The sequence below is a fragment of the Oncorhynchus gorbuscha genome, linkage group LG06, assembly GCF_021184085.1.
Source record: "Oncorhynchus gorbuscha isolate QuinsamMale2020 ecotype Even-year linkage group LG06, OgorEven_v1.0, whole genome shotgun sequence".
In the NCBI taxonomy this organism is placed as follows: Eukaryota; Metazoa; Chordata; class Actinopteri; order Salmoniformes; family Salmonidae; genus Oncorhynchus; species Oncorhynchus gorbuscha.
Window position 1 is genome coordinate 48,473,666 of NC_060178.1, and position 18,009 is coordinate 48,491,674.

General features: G+C 41.4%; 2 protein-coding genes across 5 annotated transcripts in view; one reads left to right on the top strand and one right to left on the bottom strand.

The window, feature by feature from the left end:
• Positions 1 to 888: 888 nt before the first annotated feature.
• On the bottom strand, positions 889 to 3,840 carry LOC124037158 (CCN family member 1-like). Its single transcript, XM_046351821.1, has 5 exons — positions 3,577 to 3,840; positions 3,126 to 3,345; positions 2,396 to 2,740; positions 2,063 to 2,265; positions 889 to 1,927 (listed from the first exon to the last, which is right to left on the bottom strand). Exons 1-5 carry the CDS (start codon positions 3,622 to 3,624, stop codon positions 1,625 to 1,627), a joined length of 1,119 nt encoding a protein of 372 aa, XP_046207777.1. The 5' UTR covers positions 3,625 to 3,840; the 3' UTR covers positions 889 to 1,624.
• Positions 3,841 to 4,809: 969 nt separating this feature from the next.
• The window catches only part of LOC124038042 (N(G),N(G)-dimethylarginine dimethylaminohydrolase 1-like), a 127,688-nt gene continuing 114,488 nt past the window's right edge, over positions 4,810 to 18,009 (top strand). The window contains exon 1 of one of the 4 annotated variants that reach the window (XM_046353422.1): positions 4,810 to 5,316. In XM_046353422.1, coding sequence (XP_046209378.1) covers positions 5,239 to 5,316 — 78 coding nt within the window. In that variant the 5' untranslated portion in view covers positions 4,810 to 5,238. Of the gene's footprint in view, positions 5,317 to 8,921; positions 9,527 to 18,009 lie in introns of those variants that run through there. The other 3 variants (XM_046353421.1, XM_046353420.1, XM_046353423.1) reach the window with 3 other exon arrangements.

The window sequence follows — 18,009 nt, forward strand, 5'->3', positions numbered from 1 at the left end:
AGGGAGGGAGAGTGGGTGAGGGAGGGAGAGATGGGAGGGAGGGAGAGATGGGAGGGAGACATTGTTACCCCGATTCAAAAAGGTATTTGCTGACAACTGCAAACATCCACCCTCTCAGCAGCTGCAGAAGAGAGACTAATATTAGCCTCCACAGGTTATAACCTGATGTCTGCTTTCCTAAGGCTGGGAAGCTTTACCCCACCTGGCTTTATCAGACTATTTACAGCAAGTTAGCAACCCCTTGCAGCTAGCCTAGTGGGGAGGGCCAAAGTTTCTATCCAACCACTACAAATGAGGTATATATTTAGCGTTATTCTCAATAGGATTAAGAGTGTATTCTAAGAGGGTACATTCTTTCTTTTATAGTATACTATGTGTAAAATACATTCATGGTCACATAGTGTCCTTTGCATTGCTACTTCTAATCCATGCTCATTGGTACTACAGGCACTTAAGATTCTTGGCATTGCTCTGTGCTCATTGCTATGCTTGGATTGACTTTGTTTTTTGATGGAATTAGTCAAGTGCATGGCTTAGCCTGATCTGGTGAATGCAAGCTACCTTGGCTTACAGAGCTCTACAATGACATTCCAGTTCACAAAACCTGGAAACGGGCTGCAAAACTCTTGTTATATAAGAACAGATCTGCCCAGAACGATCACTCTGTTGGAGTCATTATAGTGAGAATGTCCATGGTATCACTAATGGAGTTCCACCACTGTATATTGTGACTTGGTTTGACCTCCCTCTCTCTGTATAATATGATCCTACATGTATGTACTTTATGTACTGTTGTTTACTCATCCTGATGAAGATGTTCAGCTCAGTAACCTGATAGTTGTTGGTCAACCATCTTCGGTTTGATCAAAGAAAGAAACAAAGATGGTGTTTACATTTCATAAATAAATATGTTTTATTTTTTAACATATAAAATTAAATCATTTTTTACAATTTATTCCAGTAAGACACATAATATCCAAATAAAGTAGCTACATTTTTTTTGATAAATAATATTAATAACAATAATAAAAACATGAATTTATTTATTTCACGTTTCACTTTTCGTCTTTCTTGATAACGTTGGGAAGTTCGATAGCTGCCACAAAACATGAACATATATGCCCATGCCAGGAAGGAAAGGAACCACAGTAACATGGTGCCTTGGTTCCTTCGGTTACGGGATCGTGGTATACTAAATTAAGTTACGTATGTGCATATCCATACAACATCTATATACACACAAAGTCAAACGTTTTTTGGGGTCATGCCTGGTTGGTATGTATCGGTCGAAAAAATATAGACAGCGAATTGATTTAAACATACTAACGTTGTCATTTACACATGTTAATTTACATTTTGCTCCATAACGAAGCTACTATGATGCTCCAGTAGTATGAAGCGAATCTTGATTGAGAATGCTGATTCAGTCACAGCAGACAGTGCACTTCATAAGGTCCTCATGATGTAAGCCCATAATTCCTTGGGAATCTAGTTACAACAGGAAGTTGATAGTTCATTGGCCGGTTAAGTTGGACCCCTGCGTTTAGATGGACTGCCATTGGTCTGTCAATGTTGTTGCTTTGGGATCTCTCAGTGGTCGGTTCTCAGCCCAATCAGATTTGATTTAGTCTCTGAACTTGTGGATGTCGTTGAAGAGTCTGTAGAAGGGGTAGGAGGCTTCGTTGGAACGAGAACAGTTGAAGGTGCACTTGCAGGACTCGATAATCATGACATTCTTGTTGAAGGTCTCTCCATCCTCGCAGCGGAACTTGATCCGGATGGTGCGGGTCTGCTGGGGGCTGCAGCAGCGGCCGTCCACACAGGATCCACAGTACTTGGACCTGTACTTCTTCAGGCTGGAGCAGCCGGCATAGGTGAACTTCTGAGCCTGGGTAGACTTCTTGGTTCTGCTGCACTTCTTTCCCTTCTGTTAGGGGGAACAAGGGGAGAGAAACAGTCAGTCAAGAGGTTCCATAAACAGGCTGAGTAGTGTTATTTAAAAGAAAAGAACTGATAGTATGCCATGTTTCAGTATAGTATAGGCTGAGTGGCTTGCGCTTACCTTAAGACTGGAGTAAGGAGACTGGGTGCACGGTCGCACTTCACAGATGCGAGTCTCTTTGACCAGCTTGCACTCATTGTTGTTGTTGGTGACTCTGGTGGAGATGCCTGTGCCACAGGTCTTGGAGCACTGGGACCAAGGAGTGGTCTGGACAACACACTTCTGGCTCTCAAACATGTGGCTCTCAGGCTGGACTCTGAAAGCTGTAAGGAGAAAGATCAAACAAACATTACAAACTGTTCCGGTATGGGCTTGAACATTTGAGTCAATGGAAAATGTTATTGTTGAAAGCTGAAATAGAAAAATGGCTGCTGCTAGAAAGAAGCTGCTTACCGGGTAGAGACTTGAGTCCTCCCTTGACGATGGCGATGAGCTCATTCCTGTTGGTGAGGTCGCTCTCTGACTCGTCAGTCATGCTGTCTTTGCCAAACAGCTTGCCAATGATGGCAGTGTCTTTGCCGTCATCACACAGCCACTCCTCGCAGCACTGGCCTGCCACCTTGACCAGCCTTGGGTTGGCACAGCCCAAGTTGGGCAGGGAGAGCTCCTGAGGGCACAGGGGGACGCAGCCCACAGCCCCATCGATGCATGTGCACTGGTGCTTGCAGTTAGGCTGGAAGCTCTCTCCGTTCTGGTAAATCCTGCTGTTGTACTCACAGGGTCTACCCTCTGACTTAGCTGAGGAGAAGAGAGTGGAAATGGCTGTTATTCCTCTGTTCAAAAGGCTAGCGTCTGCTATAGACATCACAAATCACAAGCTGGCTGATGCTGGCTGAGGGAGGCTTGGTTTAACTGTAAAAATTCCTCAGAAGGTTCTAGGCTAGGAGAGGAGCCACTGAGGGGGGGGATCACTTTCTACTAGAGCAGGATGTTTGTACTTCTGAGTTTAGACTGAGGCACTGAGTTACATTCCTTAGAGTTTAAATCACATGGTCCTCTTTTTCTCTCACTGGTTCATCTTAACTCTACCCTATTACTTTAACAGGGTTACAAACTTTAAAACTAACATTATTCAGACCTAAGATCAGTTTACTGCGTAGTAGGATTTGAATGAGACACCTACCACGGCAGATGCCACGCATAGCTCCGAAGCTGGCCCCAAAGTTGCACTCCAGCCCTTTGGTGTGGTCGCAAGGCTCGGTCAGACTGCAGTCCTCATTGAGTTGTCTCGCGCAGACCTTACAGCACCCGCAGCCATCCGCGACGAGGCTCACACCAGGTGCGCACCTGGTCATCTCCGTCGGGCACTCGCATACCGAGGGGCAGGAGGAGGAGGAAATAACCTGCGTGGGTAACCGAGCACGTTAATGATAGATACTTTGTAACCAACATCTTAAAAGAGTGACATCGTTAGGTTATATTTACATAGCTTCTTTAGTTCGTTATTCAAACAGTGCGGAAATGATTTAGTAAGAGGCAATAAGTTTACAAACCAGTGTTCTACAATGTTGTATTTCCCAGACAATAAAGACAAGAAACTTTAAACTGAAATATTTTATAGAAAAATAACTTACCACGTTGAAGGTTCCAATAAACATCACGACGATTGAGCAAATGAACATATTTGCCTTGTTCTCTTGCTCTATTCAAGAATAAAATTGGTCTTCTTTCGCTATTCCTTTTCGATATATTGCTTTAAGTCTTTGCAAGTGTATTTTTATCCTAAGTGTAGCAGTCAGTCGTCTCGTCTGTAGCGGTTTGGTTTGTTTTTTAGTATCTTTGGTTAGAGGCTTAGGAGTTGCTCGAGCTCTGGTTGCAAGTTGCAGTCTGCTGAAGCTAAGTACCCCCTGTCCTTTATACTGTAGTGAAAGCTGACGTCGTTGTTGGCTGACTGCTGAACTGTTCCAAAACTATGCCAGGAATGTTTCTTGGCGCGTTTTCCATCCAAGCTAAGCACCACCCTGTCTAACTTTTTTCTTAAATTACATTTTCCCTAGAACTGAACACATTTTCCCCTCGCTGTTTCCCTTCGATACTATCCTCCTTTCTTCCTTTTGTATTTTCTTTATTGGTTTTCTCACAGCTTTTAGGTTATGGGCCGTAGGGTTAGGGTACATGTAACTTTTTTTTTATAGCAGTTTGGTCTGTTTGTTTCCATTCATTTGACTGCTGTTGTCATTATGGGTAATAGGCTTATATACAAATATAATAATGATTGAAAAAATATTGTAAAAAATATGATAATGTAACATTGTCGTTTTGATTTATTTTTCATCCTTTTGATGTAGGTGTTTTATTACGTGCTATAGATTTGTTAAATGTGTCATTATTTTACAACCTCTTTTGCTGTAATTTGTGCAACAGTTGCCAAGGCAATAACAATATATTGTCATGCTGTCAGTGCTTCTCCTCATACGTTTAGGATGAGAATCATTATGTAAGGGAAGGTCTTATTTGTAAGTCGCTCTGGATAAGAGCGTCTGCTAAATGACTTAAATGTAAATGTCTTATTATAGCCCATATGTCAATAGGCTGCAATATTCCCGCTATTCTAAATGAAGGCTACTGTAACTGTACACAGTTTAGGAGAGAGAAGTCCCGGTATTCGGAGTTTCTTTGCGCGTCTGAGAGTGGGAGAAATAAAGTTTATGGTTTCTATTTTTGGCCCGCTCTCCCCTTTATTCCGTAGAACTAAACTATTCCAGATGCGAACCAGACTTCAGACGTAACAATATTGCCATATTTGGTATGGCAGAAGCCTACATTATTAACATATTTCTCCCCTTCTCTAGCCAACCACAAAGCATTCCTGACAGTTTAAAGAGTTTTTAAAGTTCTTCATACAGGATATTCTTTAGCATTCCTACTTGGGTTAATTTACTTTTCACGCAATCTGCCAACCACGTTTGAAAACATAATCTACTACAGTGATCCAATTTTCTACATACGATGTTAGTTTGGGGAGAAAATACCCAACTAGTTTCTAGTCCTACTATTCTTCGGATCTCAAATAAGTTACATTTGATAGAATTTAGACATTCAACGATTAGAAGTCATTTCAAACCGGATTTGACCGAGAAAGCAAAGATTATAGAATGCTTGAAAAACATGCTTTTTTCCTGCCAAAATAATGTTAATAGACTGTTAACCGAAGGACGATATGACAATCCCCTATGTATAATAACCATAAACACAAGAACGGAAATATTCTTTGAGTAACTTTATACCTTAGACTTATGACGAGATACTTTGAGAGAGCTGAACAAATAATTTACGGAGAATGGTTGTCAAGACCACTGAGAAATCTCCCTCCGGTGAGTTTTTCTTACTTTACCTTTACTAATCAGTTTATTTCAAAATGTATTGTATACGCCATTGCTTTATCACTTTGTCATACTGTGCAAATATATTGAAGTATCTTAACTGATCCGTCATCCGTTGTAACCTTTCCATTTGATGTTGGAATTTGACAATCATCATTTCTTTACCGATTGATATTTAATAATCTGTATCTTGATGCGCGCTTGCTTTATTTCTATTTTCATTTGTCCACATTTTCATAATTCCAGTTTAAGACACTAGATGGTGTAATGCTTTGGTTAACTTGCTTCACATTCCCAATAGGCATAGATGTCAATTCAACGTCTATTCCACGCTGGTTCAACGTAATTTCATTGAAATTAAGTGCAAACAACATTTGTTCAACCAGTGTGTGCCCATTGGGTTATTAACATTTTCCTCAATGTTGTGACTGTTTTCCTCATTGTTTGAGTCGTTTTGATGTAGCTGAGGGCTATATAATTTGTCATTCATCTGAAAGCTTGTGATTCTTCATCGATTAAACCAGACAAACAACTTTAAAGATCATGAAATGACACTGGCATTATGTCACAGCTTGACAGTTGGCATCAACAAATGTCTGTTTGTTTTGAGTGTCAGATTCCCAATGGGGCACTGCCATGTGCCCATATGGATTTAGTTTATTTTGGTTGCCGGTGTGTGTGTGTATTGTATCTAGCCCCAAGTAATACTTATGTCATCCAAGTGATGGTGATGATGATGCTTGTTTCCCAAACATAAATGGACCCTTAACCATGCCATCCTGCCATTCCAATATCCATTATGACCTCATCAGTAAGTCTCTGTGTGGTGAATTTGACCCCATGAGTTCAATAAGATGCTTTTCTGATTAGGATTGTTCTGCTCTGCCAGCATATTGTTCTGATTCTTTCTCCTTTCCCTTACAAGGACACGGTGTATGTTATAGGAAACAGTGCTGTACACCATGGGACCATTGAATAACATCCCATAATGATATTAATCTTGTAATTACCCATTCAGGAAACATCGCCAGGGCGACCAGGGCTAGACATGTGTATCCATGTAGTAATGGCAATGATGATATTTTCCATCCCCCTCTTCCCCATCCCTCTCTTCCCCATCCCCCTCTTCCCCATCGCCTTTATGAATCACTGGATCCCAGTCTATTGTCCTAGAGAGACTAGTGTAAAACGGAACAAGACCATATATGATTGGCTGTTTATTGTAAGCCTGTTCAAACAAAAGATAAAATGCAGTGGTTTGTTGAAGCTTCCTCTCTATGTCAGCTCATAGAACTCTGGGACGGAAGCTCAGTGAGTTATGGGGTGTTCTTATGTACACACACTGTGCTCAGTCACAAGAGAGCCCTCTTCCATAATACTTGGGTCTTTCTATTCCTGGACCTGGTATGTCCTTTGTTTTACCTACAGCCCTAACAGATGTGTGTTGTGAAGTCAGCGTGTTGTTCTTGTGTGTCCTAGCCTGCCAAAGGAATAACAGTCAGTGCATCTGAAGTAGGTGGATGGTGGAAGAACTCACTACGGTAGTCCAATCCATAATAGAGTGGAGAATGTCAGCCATTTTAGTATTCTCCTGCACACTTTTATTTATTTTTTATTTGTATATTTTTTTTATAGGCGGGGCATAACGTTACTCCAAAACAACAGTCAGGCCATCTTGCACAAAAGCTGTCCATTTTAGACAGGGGGCAAGAGTTATAGGTGGGCGACTGCCCCATTTATACAAGGTAGGCTAAACACAGAGTTATAGGTGGGCGACTGCCCCATTTATACAAGGTAGGCTAAACACAGAGTTATAGGCGGGCGACTGCCCCATTTATACAAGGTAGGCTAAACACAGAGTTATAGGCGGGCGACTGCCCCATTTATACAAGGTAGGCTAAACACAACGCTGTACTACTGTTGTGTCAGAGCAATGGGTCATTTACATTAGATTCAGTTGAAAGACTTGCCGCCTTTGCCAGAACCTTAGTGTTATATGCCACTCAAAACTATATATTATCCCTGTGTTAGCAGGACTTCTTATTGATCTAGAGAGAGTAAAGGCTGGTATTGTTATTGAGGTTTAAATCAACCCTGGTGTATGGGTTGTCTCTGTTTTCACAAATGTTTATGGTAGATCTCAGAGGCTGCGTCCCAAGTGGTACCTGATTCCCTTTAATACCGGACTACTGTTGACCTGGGCCCATAGGGAAAAGGAGTCATTTAGGATAAACACAGATTCTCTGAATGTACCAGGTGTGCCAGGTGTGCCAGGTGTGCCAATAAGAGGTTTCCTTCAGTCTAACCCAAGCACTTAAGCATGGGAGCGAGAGATATTTTTCTAGGGCAGAATGTACCAGACAGAGTCAGACATACACAATGTGTAATGGAGAGAAAAACATTGGAGGACTGAGTTTTTTTTGACAGAGCAGGTAGTCCATCCAGGAGTGGAAAATGGAATGCGGGACTCCTGGAATGTTTGGACCAGTCAGGATAATTGAGTGTATCTGGAACAAGAAAATACAAACTTTGGTCCAGGGGTGTGGAAGAATGTGCTTTAGGAAGTCTGAAGAAACATTCCATTCAAAGCTGAGCCCAGAGGCTTCCTTAGATGGCACCACAGAGAATAGGAATAGGAATATCTTCCCTGCTTAGTCTGCACACTGAGCACAGCGCAGGATAAATACAATACACTCCTTCATCCAATGGCCATAAGAATCTGAAGAACTCTTGACTCTCCTTTCCCATGACGCGGAAGACACATTTCAGTTGAACGCATTCAGTTGTACAACTGACTAGGTCTCCCCCTTTCCCCTTTCCTTTCCCTTTCCATGGGTCTCTTATGACTATTACATTAAGAAGACCAATATTAGAGAAATGAAATGTGTGCTTTGTTCATATTTCAGTGGTGATGTGAAATCTGTTATTCCCATATCCTGTGACGATAACATGCTGGTGTATGCTGACATTAGAAATGATTCTAAAATATTTGTTTTGTTCACTGTGAATATCTGGTATTCCCATTATTGCCATACACTTTGATTTGCTGGGGGGCACTGTAGTCTGAACACAATTGGGCAGGTGTATCGGAGAGTGAATGGCTCAGAATAGCCACTGCACCTCCTTGTCCTTGGACTGTGTCAAAGAAGCGCCCTTTGTTCTGAGCTGGGGTCAGGGGAGAATGGGTTATTGTCAACCAGGGCTATGAAATCATGTCAATAGTAGAGCACCGAGCAGAATCTTTCCAGTTTTATTTTGCATTGGCATTTGAATCTGCTAAACTGGCAGGTATTGCAGTAACAAGCCAGAGATGACAGCGACCATTATTCTCAACTTTTCAAAATACACTATGTTTAAGAATGTACACATTCTAAAATAATTTGTATTTGAATGAAAAGACTGAAAAACCCAGGTGGTTGTAAATATTAATAACGGTTTGATTACTGATTGTACACTAGCCTTGATTTACATTATATATTTTATGTCTAGACACTGTGGTGATTTTGTAACCCATTTGTTCCTCGATGGTAAAACGTTGTTACAAAGTAATAGAAAGCTGTTACAAAGTAACAGCCAGGGCGTCTGTGCTTGCTTGCGCTGTTTAAGAGCCACACTGTCACTTGTCCGGCTTTTGCTGTGCGCTTCACTGGAAATTGCTACATTGGTACAAGTCGATGATTTGTTAGTGCACGTCATCAGACCGCTTGCTTGCTTGTTGCCTATTTGACCGAAGTGGAGCTGTCAGTTCAGTACGTAAAAAAAAGAAAGAAAAAGAAAGAAAATCAAACAAACAAAGGTTAACCAACAGAAAGAGAACCGGCAGCATTCGCTCTCTCATACGTTTAGCATAGGCTACGGTTCGAGCTGTTTGTTTGAGCAATTTGAGGGTAACAACAGCTAACGGAACATGGCTGGTGTGATGACAGGTTTTGGTAACTTCACTCACGCCGTTGTACGAGCTATCCCCTCATCCCTTGCTAAAGAGGCACTGAGGATGAACGTTTTGGACGTGGACCTGGTGAAAGCTCAGCGGGAGCACGAGGTATATGTTGGGGTTCTGAAGCACAAACTCGGGCTGCAGGTGATAGAACTCCCCGCCGATGAGTCACTCCCGGACTGTGTGTTCGTGGAGGATGTCGCTGTGGTTTGCGGTGACACCGCTCTGATCACCAGACCCGGGGCAGAGAGCAGAAGGAAAGAGGTAAATAAAGTGTGTGTGTGTATATATAATATGTATATATATATTATAGAAAAATCAAGTCTCAGTTGACCATTTCTTTATTTGGAGTATGGATATATACTGCTGTTGTCACCTTTGGTATTAATGTATCGTATATGTATAACTGTCAACGCCATATCGAAATTATAGCTACATTGTAACAGTAATAGGCTACAAAGGAAGGGATATGTGATTAGCCATCATCAGAACGCCAACGCCCTTGGAAAGATGATCAGATAATATGAATATGATCACAGTCACATGAGGGTTAAGACACCACTGTCCAACTCAAATGTTATTGGTCACATAAGTACACATTTTTAGCAGATGTTATTGCAGGGTGTAGCGAAATGCTTGTGTTCCTAGCTCCCAACAGTGCAAGTAGTATCTAACAATTCACAACAATACACACATATGTAAAAGTTAATGAAAGGAATTAAGAAATATATACACTACCAGTCAAAAGTTTCGACAAACCTACTCATTCAAGGGTTTTCCTTTATTTTTACTATTTTCTACATTGTAGAATAATAGTGAAGACATCCACACTATGAAATAACACATATGGAACCATGTAGTAGCCAAAAAAGTGTTATATATTGTATATTTGAGTTTCTTCAAAGTAGCCATCCTTTGCCTTGATGATAGCTTTGCACACTCTTGGCATTCTCTCAACCAGCTTCATGAGGAATGCTTTTCCAACAGTCTTGGAGGAGTTCCCACAGATGCTGAGCATTTGTTGGCTGTTTTTCCTTCACTCTGTGGTCATACTCATTCCAAACCATCTCAACTGGGTTGAGGTCGGGTGATTGTGGAGGCCATGTCATCTGATGCAGCACTCCATCACTCTCCTTCTTGGTCAAATAGCCCTTACACAGCCTGGAGGTGTGTTTTGGGTCATTGTCCTGTATCACTGCAGCATGCTGTGCCTTGAATTCACCAGCAAAGTAGCCTCCTCCGCCATGCTTCACATCCAGAGATCATCCGTTCACCTACTCTGCTTCTCACAAAGACACGGTGGTTGGAACCAAAAATCTCAAATTTGGACTCATCAGAACAAAGGACAGATTTCTAATGGTGTAATGTCCATCGCTCGTGTTTCTTGGCCCAAGCAAGTCTCTTCTTATTATTGGTGTCCTTTAGTAGTGGTTTCTTTTCAGTAATTTGACCATGAAGGCCTGATTCACGCAGTCTCTGAACAGTTGATGTTGAGATGTGTCTGTTACTTGAACTCTGTGAAGCACTTATTTGGGCTGCAATCTGAGGCTGGTAACTCTAATTAACTTATCCTCTGCAGCAGAGGTAACTCTGGGTCTTCCTTTCCTGTGGCGGTCCTTATGAGAGCCAGTTTCATAACAAGGCACACCTGTTAATTGAAATGCATTCCAGGTGACTACCTCATGAAGCTGGTTCAGAGAATGCCAAGAGTGTGCAAAGCTGTCATAAAGGCAAAAGGTGGCTACTTCGTGGACTTTGTGGAATCTCAAACATTAAAAAAATATATATATTTTGATTTGTTTAACACTTTTTTTTGGTTACTACATGATTCCACGAGTGTTATTTCATTGTTTTGATGTCCTCACTATTATTCTACAATGTAGAATAAGTGAAAATAGTGAAAAGTAGTGAAAATAAAGAAAATGAGTACAGTAGGTGTGTCTAAACTTTTGACTGGTACTGTAAATATTAGGAATAGCGATGTCGGAATGGCATTTATACAGTAGAATAGAATACAGTATATACATATGAGATGGGTGAAGCCTTAGCCTCCTCATTCCACATTAGTAGCCTATGTTAGCAATAACAAGAGTAGATGATGAGCATTGTGCTTTACATGACGTATATTGTCAAATGCAATGCTTTATAAAGACATTTTCTACCATAACCTTTGATGTGGTTAATACTGACAGCTGTCTAGTCAGATGTGAGCTGTCAAAAGATATTACATTGTAAACTGGGATTCCCTGTTTGCACAGAGTACCAGAGCACACACAGTAATGAGAAAGCATCTGCATCTCATCATCTGATCTGTCTAAATAGATGCTTTAATTGAAACAGCCATAATTCCTAGGCAGAGGGCTCTTGCATATAGAGAGAGCAGATTACTGCAATGCATGTCAGTCCATTGAAAGCAAAACATTATTTTTGTGGTATACTGTCCATATTACACCAATAAGTTATACTAACAGCAGGCTATAGACAGGGATATTTCTGCTGCCTGTTTACTTAATAGTGTACCCTAATAAAGGAGACTGTGTGAATATAAACAGACTAAATGTATGCACAGTATTTACAGTAGAAGTCGGAAGTTTGCATACACTTAGGTTGGAGTCATTAAAACTCGTTTTTCAACCACTCCACAAATTTCTTGTTAACAAACTATAGCTTTGGCAAGTCGGTTAGGACATCTACTTTGTGCATGACACCAGTCATTTACAGACTGATTATTTCACTTATAATTCACTGTATCTCAATTCCAGTGGGTCAGAAGTTTACATACACTAAGTTGACTTTGCCTTTAAACAGCTTGGAAAATTCCAGAAAATTATGTCATGACTTTAGAAGCTTCTGGTAGGCTAATTGACATAATTTGAGTCAATTGGAGGTGTACCTGTGGATGTATTTCAAGGCCTACCTTCAAACTCAATGCCTCTTTGCTTGTATAAACACCATGGGACCACGCAGCCGTCATACCGCTCAAGAAGGAGATGCATTCTGTCTCCTAGAGATGAACGTACTTTGGTGCGAAAAGTGCAAATCAATCCCAGAACAACAGGTTCACTGTTTTAAGAACTTTTTTGGTGAATTTAAGTAACATTTCCCAAATTCCAGGGCTTAATAACTTCCCATAGAACATTTTCTTTCCGGAGATTTACTGGAAAGTTTCCGACCCTTTGTAACCCTGCTGGTGACAGTGTGTTTGAAGTTTGGACGAGCTCTCTGAAAGCCCCTGTCATATCGTATCAGACTCACCCTCTGGGTGAGAGCTGCTAATGGGCCCCGGCCATACCATTGGGAGAGGATATTGATCTGTAAACCTCCTGGGGTTCATAATGGCTCTCGACATACAGGAAATGTATCGGTCAAAGGTTTGGTCAGCTAGACTGTTTTGTATCTGACTAAAGTGTGTCCATGCAGTGTAGTGTTTTACTGTATAAAATGGAAGAGGTACGGTTTACTTAGAGTTGTGATCATGTAACATTTAGCTTTCATAAAGCCTTTATGACCATGACATAAAGAGTCGTAATGCCCTACCAAGTCTGAAGTATTAGAGTCGGGCAGAAGACCTGGTATCGAGACTCGGTTGGTCACATTGGTGGATCAGAGAACTATGATTGCGAGAAGAGACCTGAAGACGGGGGTTAGCTCCCAGAGCTAATGCTTCGGGTTTAGTTTCGTCTTGCCACCACCAAGACACACCCGTCTGTCAGAACCTTGCCAGTAGCTGTTTCCCCCCACTCAATCACAACAAACAAACCTCCTGCGGGTTGAATTCAGTATTCAATAACTATAGGCAGAGATGCCGTAGAAAGCATTGAATAGGTCAGTAGACTACAGAGTGATATGAGAAGAATGCAATTGCTAAATGTACGTAGATATTCTAAACGAAATGGTTTGATAACTTTCAAATGTCGTAAACAGGTCCATGTAGAAGTAAAAATCCTTTACATAATATCAAAGAAGCAGTGATGAGCTAATATAACAATGTTCACCTTTCACCTTTCGTTGTCATTCCCTGCCGATACAGGTACTGTGCCTATCGGCATCCTGTCTGGTGGTAATGGGTAGAGGTGTGCCGAGTAGTCGGACAAAACGAGTATCGTAACGGATATGGACAATTTTCTGGATGCGATTATGATCCGAGTAGTTTTAAGTAATTATCCGTGATCGGGGAGGGGGGGGGGGTGTGGTTGCCAGCATGCATGCACACATCTTTCTCATGTCAGTCAGTCAAGTGAGGTTTTACGTGGTGTAAATCACTCAACTGGCTAGTTTACCAGTCTGTAAAAAGACGGGAGGGGCTGTAATGTTCATCCTGCTGCTCTGATTGGATAGAGTGAAGCTGTCCATTCGCTTCAGAATTTCACACAATCACCTTCACTTCGCTGTTTCTGTCTGGTCATTCAGACTGCTGCTGCCTACTGTGATACATCAAAAGGAAAGGAAGTTTGCTATCAATGTGCATATAATCTAACAAGTGGGGTGAGGGTAAGGAAAACGAAACACTGACGTGCAATTCTGATTGATAGCAAACTTGTCTGCCCACTTCAAGTTTGAAGACACAGACACACACACACACCTCAACGGCTCCTAATTTGCAGCTTGTTTGGTCTATAAACGTGCTTGGAGATAGGTATTTTGCCAACATCTACACACATTTACGTTTTTCCACGAGTATCATCCGATCCGACTATCAACTGGCTATTTACGGATATGATTTCGAATACAAGTATGGCCATGTTGGCACACCCCTAATAAGGGGTCTATCTTGGCAAACATGTCCGAGATACTGGGTGGTCACGCACAAACACATACACACAGTGGGCAATGATTACATTATCAACGGTGGTTATGATTAGCATGGTGGCAACAACCTGATCGCTGCGTTTACCTTGCTATTTCACTTCTGTGTGTGTGTGTGTGTGTGTGTGTGTGTGTGTGTGTGTGTGTGTGTGTGTGTGTGTGTGTGTGTGTGTGTGTGTGTGTGTGTGTGTGTGTGTGTGTGTGTGTGTGTGTGTGTGTGTGTGTGTGTGTGTGTGTGTGTGTGTGTGTGTGTGTTATACAAGTTTTTTTCTTAAAGTTTCGGGATGTGACGTGCATCACACTTATATCAGGACATCGGAACTTCTGTTAAATCAAATAAGCTATTCATGTTTATCTTGACAGAATTCGACACTCTCATACAAAACCTCGGGGGTATTAACATGCTTCTCTACAAGTCTTACATGTCTTACATGTGGATTCTCTTCTTTTCTTTCCACTGACAAACAAACGGGCTGTTTTCTCCATAATTGGCACAGCCGCTGTCTTCTGATCCCAGAGGTAAATGAGTCCAGCATCAGTTAAGAGCTTATATTATAGCCTATCGGTGTGTGTGTGTGTGTGTGTGTGTGTGTGTGTGTGTGTGTGTGTGTGTGTGTGTGTGTGTGTGTGTGTGTGTGTGTGTGTGTGTGTGTGTGTGTGTGTGTGTGTGTGTGTGTGTGTGTGTGTGTGTGTGTGTGTGTGTGTGTGTGTGTGTGTCACCGTGAGCACAGAATTCAGTCTGGATTAACCATACTTTATTGGCTGGGACATAGGGAAGAAAGCACAGTCCTCTGATCCCTCTTTGTATCCCAGATCCCAGCCCTCTTAGTTAGTTATTTGTGACTCCCACTGCCAATTTACTGGTGAGATGAACCAGACTTCATATAAACACTGTTTGTGTGTATTGTTGTGAATTGTTTTTAGATACTACTGCACTTATAGATACTACTGCACTTATAGATACTACTGCACTGTTGGAGCTAGAAACACACGCATTTCGCTGCACCCGCAATAACATCTGCTAAATATAGGTATGTGACCAGTAACATTTGATTTGATTCAAACTTTTCACCGAAGCGCTCGTTAGATGTAGTTTCGTGAGCCAATGCTAACTTCCTTCATACTGCACGCAGAGACATAAAAATGATATCCATGGGTCCATCTTAATTGCCAGAATCTATCAGTATCCCTTTAAGTGATCTTGTTTTTGTGACCCTCATAAGGCGCTTGCCTAATGCATTAATAAGTTATTCATGGCTATGGAAGGCAGTGGTAAATTGGAGTAGACTTTGTTTTTGAAAAACTGTAACCCAATGGTGGAAGCTCTAACTATGTTCTTCACTTTGGCGGCAGCGTAGCCTAGTGGTTAGAGCGTTGGACTAGTAACCGGAAGGTTGCGAGTTCAAACCCCCGAGGTGACAAGGTACAAATCTGAACAGTTAACCCACTGTTCCCAGGCCGTCATTGAAAATATGAATGTGTTCTTAACTGACTTGCCTGGTTAAATAAAGGTTAAAAAAAAATATATACATATATACACCAAGATTACACTCGTTGACGGTTGACAGAATTTGTAATCGGGCTCATCCTTGTGAAGTCCAGAGGCTTCTTCAACAAAGAGAATTTAGTTGTTTTAAAGGGGTAACGAAAAACTGGTTGTAAGAGCCACTTAATATGTGGATAGAAACTTTATTAGAATATATTTTAGTTGTGTTATTGAATCGAAATTGTATATTGTTTATGGGAAATATGTTTCTTTCTTTAAACTAGGGTACCAGTAAAGATGTCCTACACTGGACAACTTGTTACAGCTGTTGATAAAAATCTGACATTTTATTTTATGTCATTACATTAAGATATAAGGGGGATCATAGCTATACTGAACACAAATCTAAAAGCAACAATTTCAGTGATTTTTACAGTTCATATGGAAATCAGTCAATTTAAATAAATACGTAGGCCCTAATCTATTGATTCCACATGGCTGGGCAAGGGCGCAGTCATGGGTGGGCCTGGGAGGGCATAGACCCACTCACTTGGGAGCCAGGTGCACCCACTAGGAAGCCAAGCCCAATCAATCAGAATACGTTTTTCTCCACAAAGGGGCTTTATTACAGACAGAAATACTACTCAGTTTCATCAGGTGGCTGGTCTCAGACGATCCCGCAGGTGAAGAAGCCGGATGTGGAGGTCCTGGGCTGGCATGCTTACACATGGTCTGCGATTGGGAGGCCAGTTGGTTAAATATAGCCAGATTCTGTAAAACTGGTCAGCAACCTTTTTTGTGTAGAGTGCCAATTTACAATTTATCCTACCATTTCTAATGAGCTGCGTGCCAGCTATGATTTTCATATGTGCATTACAACTAATTGTGTCTATTGAATGTCTAATTGCCCACAAACTGAAGAATTCCATGGCTCGCTAAACAGAGGCGCTGTCCATTAGCACCACGGAGCTCCACTATAGGCCTGCCTGCATCAGATGAGCTACACCACACCAAGGCACTGTCCAAGATGTTAAATCCTGTGCGGTTTTTGCACCTTTTGAAAATGCATCTATAGAAATAAAGTCGAAAGTTTACATACACTTAGGTTAGAGTCATTGAAATTCGTGTTTCAAACCACTCCACAAATTTCTTGTGAACAAATTATAGTTTTGGCAAGTCGGTTAGGACATCTACTTTGTGCATGACACAAGTCATCTTTCCAACAATTTTTTAACAGACAGATTATTTCACTTATAATTCACTGTATCACAATTCCAGTGGGTCAGAAGTTTACATACACTAAGTTGACTTTGCCTTTAAACAGCTTGGAAAATTCAAGAAAATTATGTCATGGCTTTAGAAGCTTCTGGTAGGCTAATTGACATAATTTGAGTCAATTGGAGGTGTACATGTGGATGTATTTCAAAGCCTACCTTCAAACTCAGTGTCTTTTTGCTTGACATCATGGGAAAAACTAAAGAAATCAGCCAAGACCTCAGAAAAATAATTGTAGACCTCCACAAGTCTGGTTCATCCTTGGGAGCAATTTCCAAACACCTGAAGGTACCACGTTCATCTGTACAAACAATAGTACGCAAGTATAAACACAATATGTATGCACACATGACTGTACGTCGCTTTGGATAAAAGCGTCTGCTAAATGGCATATATTATTATTATTATTATTATTACAATGGGACCACTTGCCGTCATACCTCTCAGGAAGGTGATGCGTTCTGTCTCCTAGAGATGAATGTACTTTGGTGCGAAAAGTGCAAATCAATCCCAGAACAACAGCAAAGGACCTTGTGAAGACACTGGAGGAAACAGGTACAGGAGTATCTCTATCCACAGTAAAACAAGTCCTATATCGACATAACCTGAAAGGCCGCTCAGCAAGGAAGAAGCCACTTCTCCAAAACCGCCATAAAAATGCCAGACTACGGTTTGCAACTTCACATGGGGACAAAGATCATAGTTTTTGGAGAAGTGTCCTCTGGCCTGATGAAACAAAAATAGAACTGTCATAATGACCATCGTTATGTTTGGAGGAAAAAGGAGGAGTCTTGCAAGCCCTAGAACACCATGAAGCACGGGGGTGGCAGCATCATGTTGTCGGGGTGTTTTGCTGCAGGTCGCAAATGGGTGTTCCAAATGGACAGTGACCCCAAGCATTACTTACAAAGTTATGGCAAAATGGCTTAAGGACAACAAAGTCAAGGTATCCAATATAAAAATTGTGGGCAGAACTGAAAAAGCGTGTGCAAGCAAGGAGGCCTACAAACTTGACTCAGTTATACCAGCTCTGTCAGGAGGAATGGGCCAAAATTCACCCAACTTATTGTGGGAAGCTTGTGGAAGGCTACCCAAAACTTTTGACCCAAGTGAAACAATTTAAAGGCAATGCTACCAAAATACTAATTGTAAACTTCTGACCTACTGGGAATGTGATGAA